Source organism: Microchirus variegatus, assembly GCF_963457635.1.
Source record: "Microchirus variegatus genome assembly, chromosome: 12".
Taxonomy (NCBI): domain Eukaryota; kingdom Metazoa; phylum Chordata; class Actinopteri; order Pleuronectiformes; family Soleidae; genus Microchirus; species Microchirus variegatus.
In genome coordinates this window covers 10,558,186-10,572,089 of record NC_139813.1, presented here as the reverse complement: position 1 = coordinate 10,572,089, position 13,904 = coordinate 10,558,186, and the positions used below count along the sequence as shown (strand labels likewise).

Below are 13,904 nucleotides of genomic sequence, written 5' to 3'. Positions count from 1 at the left end.
CCACTCACATACTTGCCTGATTCTGTTCAGATCGCTACAGAAGAACAGAGTCCAACTCACAGACATCCATTAAAGCGGTCACACTGCAAACCACCACCACAAACAGGCATGTACACATGGATTCGTGTACAGAGTAATGCATTCCCTAGCCACTTACCTTAACCTTAAAGCTCACATAGGTCAAGGTCAAGGTTAAGGTACTTTATTTGTCCCCCAATGAGGCAATTTGTTGTGCAGCAATAGTACAGTACAGTACAGATCACACACACACACAGTTAAAAGGTTGTCTACCTTGCAGGCATAGTTAATAAACAATAAAGTAATAATAAAATAAAGGAATAAAATAATAAAAGGCTCATCATATCCAAAAGTATGAGTGAGGGAACAATGTTACGAAAGGATTTTCTTGTTGCTCTGAGTAAGACGAGAAGAAGAGGACGTTGCGTCTTTGCTTCCTGAATCAGATTATTTTACTGCTCTTCTCTGTTCTGCGTTGTTCACATCTTATCAATCCTTCAACAATATTAAGATAGCCAATAAATCTGTTCATCATGAGAATGTTGTACTGTATGTCAAGTGCATCACTTGCAACACAATTTAGGTAAAAGCTTGAATGGTTGGGCACAATTGCATACATTGTATATTAATATAAAGAGTTAATATTTGTCAAGGACGTTCATCACAAGTTGATTGCGTTGGCTTAGTTATTCCCAAGGATGCTGTTATTGCAAGTGTACGTTGGCAAATAGTGTCCAGTGGCAAACTCTGCTTCTCCAATGAGAGCATAGTTTGATGACCTCATATCCCATAATTCCCTGCATACCCTGACCAGCTTCAACCTGAGCGGAGGTCTAATTAATCACACTGAATTAAATCACCTGTGTGGGTATGCAGGCTCTTGCAAATGTCTAAAAAAAAAAGCCTATCCAAAATGCAGTCTTATAGATAAAAAAAATATGTCATATAAGTTTATCCACCACATGCTGTACTGTAAAAGTGCTGCATTAATGTATGGCAGTACGAGTGAATGGCACTTACAGTAAAAGCACTTTAAGTGGTCATTCATTTAAAATGTAATTTCATAAATGTAAGTTTACACTAAAAATGGAAGTTGATATAAAACCTGGGTAAGAAACACCAATCATCGAAACGTAGGCCATCGAATAAAAGTGCATTTTTACAGAGTGTTTAAAAGCTGCAGTGAAGTCAGCTGATCTCACAATGAGAAGGAGGCTGTTCCACTGCCAAGGAGCTATAACAAAAAATGTACATGGAATTATCTGTGGAAAAGCTAAAAAAAAAAAGTTCTGATCAGCTTATTTCAAGACCTTGATTTGACAGTACAAGATTATGGTCTAATGTAATCTGGAGCCAGTCCAGTAATGGATTAAAACATTTTAAAAATGCTTTCAAAAAGTAATGTGCAAACCAGTGAGTGGTATTGAAATTGTAATGATTGAAGATAAGTGTCCCTCAGTTGTTCTAGCCTCTCAAAAAATGAACATTTCAAAGTTTGAATCATAGTTATTTTGAGTCCTGTGCAGGGGGTATGTTACTGTTGTTGGTTGCTTCCACATACCTGCTCCTCTTGTGCACAGGCATCAGCCACTGATTCCAAATGACACTCATCTGTAAACGTCGCTGCTGCAGAAAGGTCTGAGCTTCTCTTGGCACTGTTGTGCAGCCGCAGCACAAATGTAGCCACACTGTAGTATTTGACCGCTCAATCCCAGTGAGTGGAGCTGCAGCTCAGCTTTCATCCCACTCTGCAGCTCAGGCAGCGGCAGAAGCTTGCCCGAGTCTCGGACTCTCTTTTCTAGTGAGCTCTGGCTTCGAAAAACGCGACAAAGCAACACCCGCAGTGTTTATAAGAGTGTGGGACAATGAGCCTTGCGCTGATTAGACAAGAGGTTGATGGAGCATTTACCACTGAAGCAATAGAGGACGAAGAAAAGCCAAATGGCAAAATTTGAATGCAGTAGCTGGGGTTTGACCAGAGGCAGTTGGTACAGCGATTTGTATCACATGCATAAAATCAATACTGAGATTTGGAGCTGCAGCAACAAATAATATTACTAATATACAATGGTTTTCACCTGAAACATGATTTAAGGGTTAACTTACACTAAAACCCACAATTAGCCTGAAAATAGCAGTCTTGCTAATCTTGATGAGAAACCATAAACTAATGTGTATTTCACAGTGTGTCTATGTGGATTTAAAATAACTGTCCACTCTCGCAAACAAACGACCCGTCCACATTTCTCTCTCCACCATTTTTCTTCGACTTCCATTACCCATAGTTTTTGGTGTGTAAATCCATAGAGTGTAGTAATGCTCCCCACTTATAATACCAGAGAGAGAGAGACAGTGTAAATCATCCAAGGCTGGCTGTTTTCTCTACATAGCTATTCTTCACAACACACTGCCTTTCATCAATCATGTTCTGCATTTTGTTTAGTGTCGCTGATGGAAGATGGAACACTTGGCTACCATGCGTGGTGACAGTGAGGAAAGACGCAGTGATTTCAGTGTATTTTATTTAAAAAAAAACAAGAAAAAACATTAGTCCAACAACACACATATAGACATATATTGTAGTTCAGCAGCCATTTGGTTTATACCTGCTTCTGGCAACAGTTTGAGACCAGCGAAAAGGAGAGGGAGAAGAGGTGAGGGAGCGTTCAATCATCGGTCTCGTCGCTCATTCTATCCCAGAGGGGAGAGGCAACAGTTGGAAACATGAATTATGAAATGATAAGAGGTTGTAAAATGGAGATAAATCCTGGTGATTACACAGCTCAGTATCTCGCAATTCGATTCCTCTGCCAATGATTCTTTATTGTAGTTGTGTGAAGGACAGCAAGCCTAATAATTCCCCGTGTATGAAGCACAGCAGGGGAAAGCACTCTGATGGAGTTCTTTTGAATGTGATTGAGAAGGCAATTACATTTTGCATCTTATGTTCAGGGTTGTTTCTTTGTCTTTTTTTTTTTTTTTTTTTTTCAAAACATTTTTTTCCTTTCTTTTACTCATTCTCCGATGGCTAAAAAATTCGACCACATCAAACCATGTTTGTCTTCTGTTTCCATCCCCGGGGGTGCCAGAGCTGCAGAAAGCCCAAGAGATAACAAGGGGGAAAGACATAAAAGCACATGAACAACCCACACACGCAAAGAAAAAGACACAAACATGCATGCGCACACACGAGCAGCGAGTGTGTTTGTAGACGTATGCACAAAAGTTCAGACTCATTTGTGTCTATGCAGAGCACTTGTGAGTGTGTCTATGCGTGTTGGTGTGTGTGTGAACTTACACAGAGTTAAAGTTTACGCTGCGTTTTTTTACCATGGGGTTTGCCGGCTATGCCACTCTTTCTTGGTGGCTGTAATGGAACACACAAGCATGAGCATATAAACATACACACGCTCTTGACCGCCGCCTCCCTGCAGCTGTTGCAGTCGGACAGAAAGCACCAGTCTTTTACTGAAGGTCCTTCTACCAGCTGCCTCTAAACACAGGGTTTTATCACAGCATGGTGTGTGAAGCCTGAATACAACCAATTACCCAGTTATGACAGATGTGCACCATGGCAGCTGCTCTGTTCTTTTTGCTCCTTTATAGATAGCATTGTTGCCCGGCATGGTATGCCATGTGCATGTGGAAGATAAAGAGGGAGGAGACTACACAGTAGTACAAGGTTTTATACCTTTTTTTTCCCCCTAACTTCTCTCTACTGTCTGAATGTTAGCAGCAGGTTGAAGGGTAAAATTTGATCCATCCATATTTTTTCCCCGCTGGTTAGGCACACTGAAACTAGTGACCTTCCATTATTTTTCCTGATTGTAAAAAAATACTGTGCCCTCCTCTTTTTGTTGCCCCTCTTGTATTTCACTAGTTGGGTAATGTCATGTGGGGGCCTGAAGGACAGGACATACTTCTGTCCTGCAGACAGGTGTCCTGACCTTCTGTCTGCTCTCCCACGCCTCAGGGGACCTCTTCGAAATAGAGGCCAAGGCTTTGACCTAGTCTTTCATCTGCAGCAGCGGCGGCGGCAGCAGAGACACAGTAGTGGAGGAAAAAAATCCCATGATGAGGCAACACTATAGTATAGATAGACAGAGAGAGAGAGAGGAGTATCTGACATTGTGGTGGACATTGGTGTGTTAACGACATCTCCACTGCAGATCCGTGTTTAACTTCTTCTCAGTTCAAGACATTTTTGAGCAGGGTACCAGGGCCTTTTAAGTTCAGAAACATTTGGCATCGTCAAGGCATAGTTCCAGATCAGTTTGTTTGACTAACTTTTCTGGCAATCCACATATATGCTTGCTGTTTGCTATACAGCCAGTATTTCAATGTGTTTCCTTAATATCTGATGACACATCATGGTCATTTAAATACATTATCTACATAATGTGCCTTCAACTCTAAAAGAATGCAAATAAGTCAGTGTTGTTTATTATTTTTTTTCCCAGTGCTTCCTTCTTATCTTTCATCATTTCCCTTTACAAATCAATAAGCACCCATATGCTACAATACAATTTCAAATGGCCTTTCTCCAATACCCACTGGCCATGATGGCAGTACATTATTCAGACACGGAGATGAAAGTCCCCTCTGATCTACCAAAATAACATCTTGAGCAGTGATCTGTTTGTTGATTTGATTTCTTTGATGATGTTTTCCCTGCAGTTGGCTTTTCACCAGGTCCTTATCTCTGTGAAAGCTGTGTGTGTTTGTTGAACACACAATTTCTGCTGTTCCCTGGCATAACACTTGAAACTTGTGAGCAACAATGCCACTAAAGTTTGAGTGCCTAACTTTCAAAGAGTGACAAGAATGGCCATGGACACAGAGGAAATGTCTGCAGTAATTACAAAAGGGAGAAAAGAAAGGGACATGCGGGTGACTACAAAGCAGACCAAACTTTGAAGAGGACTTTCATAGCCATTTTCCATGAAGTAAGGGACTAATTGCACCGCTTTTACCTTTGTGCTTTAATGTGTTTTGCTGGATCACACTCTTTTATTGCTTTGTTACTAAGCAAATCAAGCTCTGTTAGCAAGCAAATCAAAAGGAAAGGTGTACAATCCCATCACTGCGGTACACTGTTTCAGCGATCCCTTTTAGATAAGATAATACGTTTGTCAACTAATGGACCAAGTTATTTTGCAGACAATGGCGTTCTTCTTTTTGTTGCTCTTGTACTTTTAATTAGATGCACATTTTAAAAGCTTTTTGCTGAAGTACCAATGTGAGGTATTTGTGCTAATGTACAACACACGATGCACTGCTCAAAAACTGGAAATAATAGGTGCAGTCCATGTTGATTTATTGAATTTAATAATTCGTTTTTTTTCCATGTTGGCTTTCTGCTTTCAGTGTAGCTCATTTCAAATAATGGGTAAAAAAAAAAAAAAAAAACCTTGAGAACATCATTGTTAATGAACAATATTTTGGGGCTAGGTGAAGGCCCAAGGAGGTGCCAGTTGAAGTAATTGGGATTATGCATGCTACAATGTGCTAAACATGTTAAAATATGCCATCGCTTACACTCACCTTTATGTAATTAGTCTCCTTGCAAAATTGCAGTTATACAAGGACACTGGAATGAAGAGGCCGTCTCACTCTGGAGTGAAATCTTGGATTTAGCACCAGTTATTACGCCACACGTTAGTTTTGCACAATGTATGACTTGGTAAGCAGTGGACTTCCTCTGTGTGTGAAAATACAGCCAGTGCAGTCTGGACCCAGCAGGGAAATGTGCTACATTTCGGCAATCTCGGGTTCTTTCTCTTCTCTGCACTTGTGCAGTTAATCACCCACTTGTGTGATTGCGCGTGAGAAGCCATCAGCTTATGAGTGTTTGTGTGCATGCACACGCGTTTGTAGACTTGTATATATTTGACAATGACGGCTTGTTTTTTTTTAATATGTGTGTGTATGTGTGTTTTAGTGTCAGTCGGAGTGTGTGTGTGTGTGTGTGTGTGTGTGTGTTGCTTCCTGTGTGTGTTTCATTGTGAACATTGCCTCCTTGAAACACTAAGCAAATCTCCTCAATGTGATAATTGGCTCCCCAGGGTGGCTGTGTCTTTGCTGCTCATCATCGTCATCCCCTGCAGAAAAAAAAAGGGTGTGTGTTAGATGAGATGGGAGAAGGTTGCTCGTTTGCTGGGGAAAGTGATCCCAAGTTTGCCTGAACTCTTTTTGGCATGAAGGAATTTTTAGGCACTGAATCAGTCGAACCAGATCCGGTTCAACCCGGCTGCAGGCTGCTCTTTACTGCTATGGCAATCAGGGTTTTCAGACAGACAATAATTCCATTGAGGAAAAAGCTATTTGAGGAAGGTGACACACGATCTTAACATCGTCATGAGTTGCTGCAGTGTCATTGAGAACAATCAAGATTGTTTGTTTCCAAGACATTTCCATGCTCATGACTACTACCCTTTACAATGTTTAATTGGTGAACTGTCCTTGTCCCGTCCTTGCAGCGCTATAGCTAGGTAGTGATATGCCCCTTTTCAGCAGGTTTGTTTTTCCGGTTTAGCTGCTGCCTCGTCGTTAGAATGTCCATTTTCATTTCATGTCATTTTCAAGTCTCCCCGAGTCTGCCTGAGTCATTGAACTTTTAATTATTCAATCATTTAAGCTGGCAGAGCATAATGTGGTCTCCTATTGAGTCCAAAAAAATGTATCGGCCTTGATTTCTTCATGTTTTTTCTCACCGTTTTCTTCGTCTGTGTAATGGATTCTTCTACGATTCAAAAGTAGCAACTGTGGAGTATGTGCAGAATGCCCATATCAGCTTGGGTCTGACTGAAAATGCAGTTGTAATTCAACTCTCAATGACATTAGATGAGTCTGCTAATCCGACCTTGAGAATTTGTATTTAGTACCCATTTTTCTGATTTCATTGTAACAGTACTGAATGAAACGACACAGAAAGGTAGCCAGTGTAAGAAGGTCAGAACTGATGTGAGATCTCTTATTATTCATAGTTAAAAGCAGCTGCATTGCGGATGGATTGATTGCAGTTTATAGTAGGTTTGGTTGAAAAAGGTAAAATGAACTTTACGATAAATTAAAGGAGAATAGATAAAAGCATGAATGATCATTTTCATCTCAGTAAGAATAATACTTAATTTTGTGAATTTTGTTCCTCAAGTGGAAGAAGCATGAACGTACAAGATGGCTGACGTGAGAGTTCACCAACAAGGATTGATCATAACAGTTTTCAGGGCTTCTGTATATTCATTTGAGGCAGCTAGTTTGTTTAAGTCATTGGTTCTCAAAGTGCTGCCCGGGGGCCAATGGCGGCCCGCAGAAACATTTCTGGCGGCCCGCAATGAATTACAGTTGATAGTTTTAATCCAGGAGGTACTAAGCTTTGTTAAATGTTTATTGGACATTACTGGATACAGATCAATAAGTGTAAACAAAAATACTGGGTATTTACCTGGTTTCTATATAGTGAGTTTTAGTGTATTATTGGGTTATAAGCTGGTAATAAGCAGGTAGCTACAGCCCCCAATTACTAGCTATTTACCCAGTAAATATATGGTAACAGAAATGTGTTACTTGGTATTAACCTGTAATTAGAAGGTAAGAAGAATGGCCAAAATACTGGGTAATTACCCAGTAAATTATAAAGCATTATTATATTAATGCTTAAATTACATTATATTAACGCTTTTATTACTTAACGCTAAACTGTAGAACTGGGTTCCTAAATTGGCCCTCAGGTATCAAAACTTTGAGAACCCCTGGTGTAAGTCATCACATTCAAAAGAGCAATGCGGCGATATCATCAGCATAGGTATGGTATGAGATACCACTGTAATGGCTCATTTAAAAATTGGCTATGAAAAGCTGCTGAAGCTGTGTTTTTTTAAAGCCTGGGATGGTTCACTTGCTTGGATATGTTTATGTATAATAAACAAGCTTTGATGATGGTTTGTAATGCTGACACCTGAGGACTGTGGAATGCAGACCCATTTGAGAGCTTGAAGGCAAATAGAGACACACTGGTCGATAAAGTCTCTCCTGCTGCCTTACTCTCTCTCTCTGTCTCTTCCATATGTTCTTGCCGTCCCCATGGTTTTAGGAACCACAGAGCAGATTGTTGGCCTCTTCATAGGGAAACATTGAGACAGCTGGGCACCTATCACAAGGCCAAACAGATGTTCAGGTGACTTTAAGAAGAAGTGACTGGGAAATGTGACAGGGAAGGATGCAGGGGATGAACGAATCAGAAATAAATAAACTAAATTGGAAGAACTCAGAGACTTCATTAGCAATCTACTGTCAGCCACTGAGGAGAGCCAAATTATTTTCACTATCCTTAGTCCACACACAGGAGTCTGTTTCCTTCTCCCCATATTGATTCAACCCCTCGTCTCTCTGTTGTAGGTCTAATGCCTTTGATCTCTTGATTATCTTTGTCTAAATGTGGATGAGATGGCTAAGCAGTTCAAGGATTCTGTGCTTCATGTCTGACACACCTTGGGGAACATTAAGAAGTTGGAATTGAATATTTTTCACTCCATGTGATGATGGGAAAAATAAATTCAACTTCCATGTTGTGTGGCTGAGAGCCAAACCTGATCCAATCAGACCTTCTAATCTGACACAAATCTGGATAGTGGGTTATGTAATACATTTTTAATTCCAGTGAAATATTTCCCCCACTGGTACCACATGAAGCCATTTTTTTTCCCTTCACTGCATTTGTCAAATTAAACCTGACGAAAGTTCTTCGATTATTTTTTTTTTTTTTCCTTGCTCCCCCTTCTCTCCTTTCTTGTGCCAGCCTTTGTTCTTTGGTTGCAGGTCTCATATATAATACATGAGGATTGGGAGACTTATCCGGTTCTGCTCATACTGGCTGTTATTCCCTGGAAAGGGGCTATATTTAAGAGCGGGATAAGTCATAGAATGGCGCCAGGGGAGCCACTGACTTTTACCCAAAAGATGGTGGTGGCTGAATACCATTAAAACCCTAAAATAGAACTCAACACAATTACAGTGGAGCCTTGGCAAGGTGTTTCTGTGAGGGACAATATACCTCACACCTAATAAATGTACTTTGGATCCAGTTTTTGTCAGAAAAGTGACAACACGTTGCTCCCTAGTGTCTAGTTAGACTACATTTGTATATGACAAACTTGAATTTAACCTTACCTCTTACTATCTGCTTCTATTTTTCAAACAAGAAAAACTTTTTTTTTTTTTTAATCTTTATCCTTATCTTGTGTTTCCACAGCTGGCACCACCTACATCTTCGGTAAAGGAGGAGGACTGATCACATACACGTGGCCCAACAACGAGCGGCCGAGCACGCGGACAGACCGTCTGGCAGTGGGCTTCAGCACCACCATCAAGGACGGCATTCTTGTCCGCATCGACAGCGCTCCACGTCTGGGTGACTTCATCATGCTTCACATTGTAAGTAGCAACAATGACCGTTTCCTCTTCAAATTCGCTCACTCATTCTAAAGTCACTTGAAAAGTACTTGATTTCGAGCTACTCATGTACAGTATCTACCACATTCATGTAAATCAAAAGTATGTAATGTTGGCTGGACATGCTGTAGCTTTTGCAAACACACCATGCTGAAGCAGATTGTTAAAAAAAAACGTTTTGTTGTTGTTTTTAACCAGATCAGTTCATTTTTACTCTTGAAGTTGATTCTGGCAGTTTGAGTCGGTGACTCATTCTAATTCACACACTTCTCACCACGTTCCTACCCACTCATCAAATTTACATTGTGCAAGGAGAGGAGTTTAGGTGCAGAGCGGGAGTTAAAGATTCTCCATATGCTGCTATTTTAAGGTTAAAAAAGGTTGCATTTTGTTGCTTCAGTTAAAGCTTTGTTCTTGCTGTCTATTGGCACTTTTCCACTATACAGCTCCAGCACAACTCGACTTGGCACAGCTCGACTCGACTCGTTGTTTTTGCTTTCCATTAGGGGATAGCACCTGGTAACCTGGTACTTTTTTTATGACCTGCTCTGGCGAGGTTCCAAGCGAGCTGAGCCAATACTATTTGTGCCGTCGACAGACTGTTGGCCACTGGTTGGCAGAGAGTCGGCACTGGAAGAGTCATGAGCGTGGTGTCTGACCCATAAAACAACAGCATGGCAGTTGACTCCGCCCACATCGAAGAGGTACTAGAGTGCCTTGCTGTGCCGAGTCGTGCTGGAACCGTATAGCGGAAAAGCTTTACAACCACAATCTCTCACAAACACAATAATGTTTGCTTTTTGTAACCCAAATATAAGCCTTTATGTACTTGACATGCACTTTACAGAGGCTGCCATCCTGCACTGCCAAGTTTTTAGATTATCCCAAATTGGAATATATATGTTTTTTTTCATTTTAAAGTGGAAATTTATTCCACAAATAGATAGAATAGAATGATCTTTCTGGTCGTTCTCCGTTACAGCCTGCGGTCTCACCATTAGATATACAACTCTTACACATTTCACTTTTATGGTTGTTGTATTACGGTCTTCAAACCAAATCTACCGAATGCTTTAAACTAAAATATACAAATGGTGCAGATCTAGTCAGAATGGGAAAAAAGCTGATTTCCTTATACTCCCTCGTCCCTGCTGGCCATCTTCTTCCAGACTCCCAAACACATCCAAACTGACTCCCTGTATGAATAATTGAATGTGTCTCTCCATACATATGCAGTGTGTCCCCACATGTTGGGAGAGAAATGGTAGAAACCAGGGGGTGTGGGGGTGGGAGTTTGAATTCTTGGCCAGTCGACTGTGCATCTTAATAATCTCACTTGTGCGACCTTGGGTTTGACTCGTTTACATAAGCATTAAGTATTTACATTATCATCAACCGCAGCTAGATGAATGCAGGGCGTCAAGTCACGTGCAGGGGAGGTGTGTGTCAAGGTGGTGGTGATGGTGGGAGAGAGGCTGCCGATGCCATGTGCCAAAAAAAAAAATATCTGATGATGAGGAGGAGGAGGAGCTACAGTTGCGAAAGCAGATTGAAAGTCTTTTTCTTCTTAAAGAGCTCCCTTCATCTCCAGAGTGCAGACCATGTGGTGCAGGAATGCAGCCATCTGCTCTGCAAAAATGAGGGCCAGCAGCAGCAAGTGCTTCTGAGCTGCCTTTACATTACAGAGAGATGAAGTGAGTGTGTGCATGTCAGAAAACGAGGAAGTGCAAAGGCATTGATTGAGGGAAATTATAAAGATGTACAGTAGCCAGCGGTGTAGGGAGGGGCAAAGCCTCGCTGCATGTTTCTAACCGACTGAGTAATTGCAGAAACCTGTAAGAGAGTGAGGAAGGGATGCATGTTTAATGCTGCTTTTTACATACCACAGCAAAGCTCGCCAAGCAGGGTATCTCTTATAATTTTAGCTGTGAGTGTTGGGCGGTGAATGTCTTCATTCCTCAAGCCTCGTGGTGCTAATGAATTTATTATTAGTCTAAAGCAAGTGGAAGATTTGCCAGTTTATTCAGAGAAGCAGCTTGTTTCGTACAGTGTGTGTGTGTGGGGGGGGGGGGTGTTTTTCTTTTTTAAAAATGTTTTTATTCTTGCTCTATGGTTTATATCCCACTGCTAATTCATTGCTATTTCAAATGACTTACTGACAGCCAAGGGTGTACAGACAGAAAAAAAGTGGGTTTCCTTTATCATTAACAATAATTATAGGCTTAAAGTGTAAAACACTCCAAAAGTCATCCTGAGGCTGCTGTTTTTTTCCCAAAAATGTATTGTTAGTTGCCTTTGCAAGTTGAAATGCGTGTCTTTTGAAGTAGAAGTGTTTCCAGACATCACTGAAATGTCATTAGATACTAAATGCTAATGATCGCATGTCAATTTTTAACATCAAGTGATGAACCCGGACGAAAAGGTTAAAGGCATTGCATGTGTTGATTGTCTAACCAAAGGTCTCATCAGGCTCTGGGCCATTACCTTGGCCTTTAGCAGTTATTAGGTCACTGCTCCACAATCAGCACGCAATGATGTCGTAAGCAGCTGAATACATGAGGCGGAAGAGACAAAAGAAAGGGAAATCACCTCTGCAGTTTTTACACTCAGATATTCGTTGGGTGCAGAGCACCAAGATATGCAGACAGAGGCAAAACCTAATCACCAGCTCCCTCCTTGGTTTTCCCTCTTTTGCATTCTTCATTATCTGCTCTCCTTCCTCGCTGTGATTAGCTTACGGCTTGTTTGGCAATCATGAATTAAAATGCTGATTGTAGTGTTTACCTTTTAACTGCTAAGAACAACTGCATGCTTGGTTCGAAAACTGAGGGGCAAATTTGTATTAGTCTGCGGTAAGGTGAGCACTTTTCCTTTTTTTTTTTGCTCTTGCTGGTATTTAATTTACAAGTTCTTAAAATGTCTGAATGCAGATTGGAAATCAGAGTAGTCGGCAGACATTTAAAAAAGCAATCTAATGCTAAGATGTGAACTTAAAGCTGTGTGGAAAACAAATACCAAAGATGTTTGAGTCACAGGTGACATTTTACTGAAAGATGAGTCAAAAGAGGGGCTTCTGGCAGCACTGCAGTGATTAGAATCCGTGTGTGTTTGTGTGTTCGTGTGTGTGTAAGCTTAAATCCATGACGGCAAAAGTCTAAGCCGAGGGCTAAATGTGCCGATCGTGACTCATCCAGCCTCTCGCCAGGGAGTGTAGTTGACTGCAGGTGAAGATTAGCCAAGATTTAATGCACAAATATGCACACAGTGAGAGGAATTACTTCACAATTGATGTCCTTCCGATGTCCTTCCGAATAGTAATGATGAATTTGAAATATTAGAATAATGTGAAATGCTTTCAGTTTACATCAAATTTGATGTATGCTTTATAGGGCAACTGTGTCCTACATAATGCTGTAGCCCAAAGAGAGCTAAAATGGTTACCATGGTGACCCGATGCTGACTACCATATAGAGTACCTAGGGGAACAGTTCTTGCATACCTTAAAAAAAAAACATGAATATAGTTGGATAGAAACACAGTTAAGGATACATGATGGTACAATTTCAATAACATCAATATTTCAAATCTGCAAAAATATTGATACTTAAGGAAAAGCAGGATCATCTGTTTTGTAAAAACTCCCGGGATATCATCCAATATCAATCTGAAGGTTAAGACATACGTACATTACTGTATGTGTAGACCGAACATACAAATCAGACTGCTTTTCAGATGGAGAGGAGAGAGATACAAGAAGTGCGACACGAGTGCTGAGCTGTGCTCGATCACATCACGTCACTGTAACACAGTATGTGCATCAGCCACCAGACTCCATCTTCTCCCCCCCCCCCCCACCTCTGCATTGTTTGAACGCTCCAGTGCAGAGTGTGGATGAGGTCTATCGCAGTTCACCGTGGCTCCCCCATCGTCAGCACAGACAAACTCACTTTTCTCGAGATGTCGAATTGTGACGAGTTGGAATCAGGCAAAACAGAGATTGCAAAACGCTCCATCGAGTTTTGTGTCTGGCAGCTCGTTTGGTTTCCAATTAAGGTGGTGGGGGGGAAAAAAAATCACAGCAAAAAACACCTAACAAGATAAAGACTCTGCAAGCGGTGCAACACATTCTTTGTAACTGAAAAATATGCTGCACTTCAGACATCATCACAACTGAAAACTCCAATAACCAGAATAGGGATAAAGATGATAAATTGAAAATTACTTATTCATCGTGTCTAGAATCCAAGCTGCTTTTGTTGGAACAGTTAAACCCTTGTTGTTGCTTTTAACATTTGTGGTGCAGCCAGGATTATTTGAGTTTCAATTTTAGTTATTTAGGGAGATCTTAAAAGGCTTTAAATATTCTCATAAACCACTGTCGTGGCCACATTTTTTTTACCGCGTGCACTTGAGGTTTATAAGGAAATAAAAATGTA

At 40.8% G+C, this 13,904-nt stretch overlaps 1 protein-coding gene across 1 annotated transcript in view; it reads left to right on the top strand.

Moving 5' to 3' along the window:
* nrxn3b (neurexin 3b) overlaps nt 1-13,904 on the top strand; it is a gene marked incomplete at both ends in the record, with an annotated part of 300,207 nt that overhangs the window by 209,543 nt on the left and 76,760 nt on the right. Inside the window, one exon of the mRNA XM_083899178.1 lies at nt 9,269-9,450. Within this exon, the coding sequence (XP_083755304.1) occupies nt 9,269-9,450 (182 nt within the window). The remainder of the gene's footprint in view (nt 1-9,268; nt 9,451-13,904) is intronic.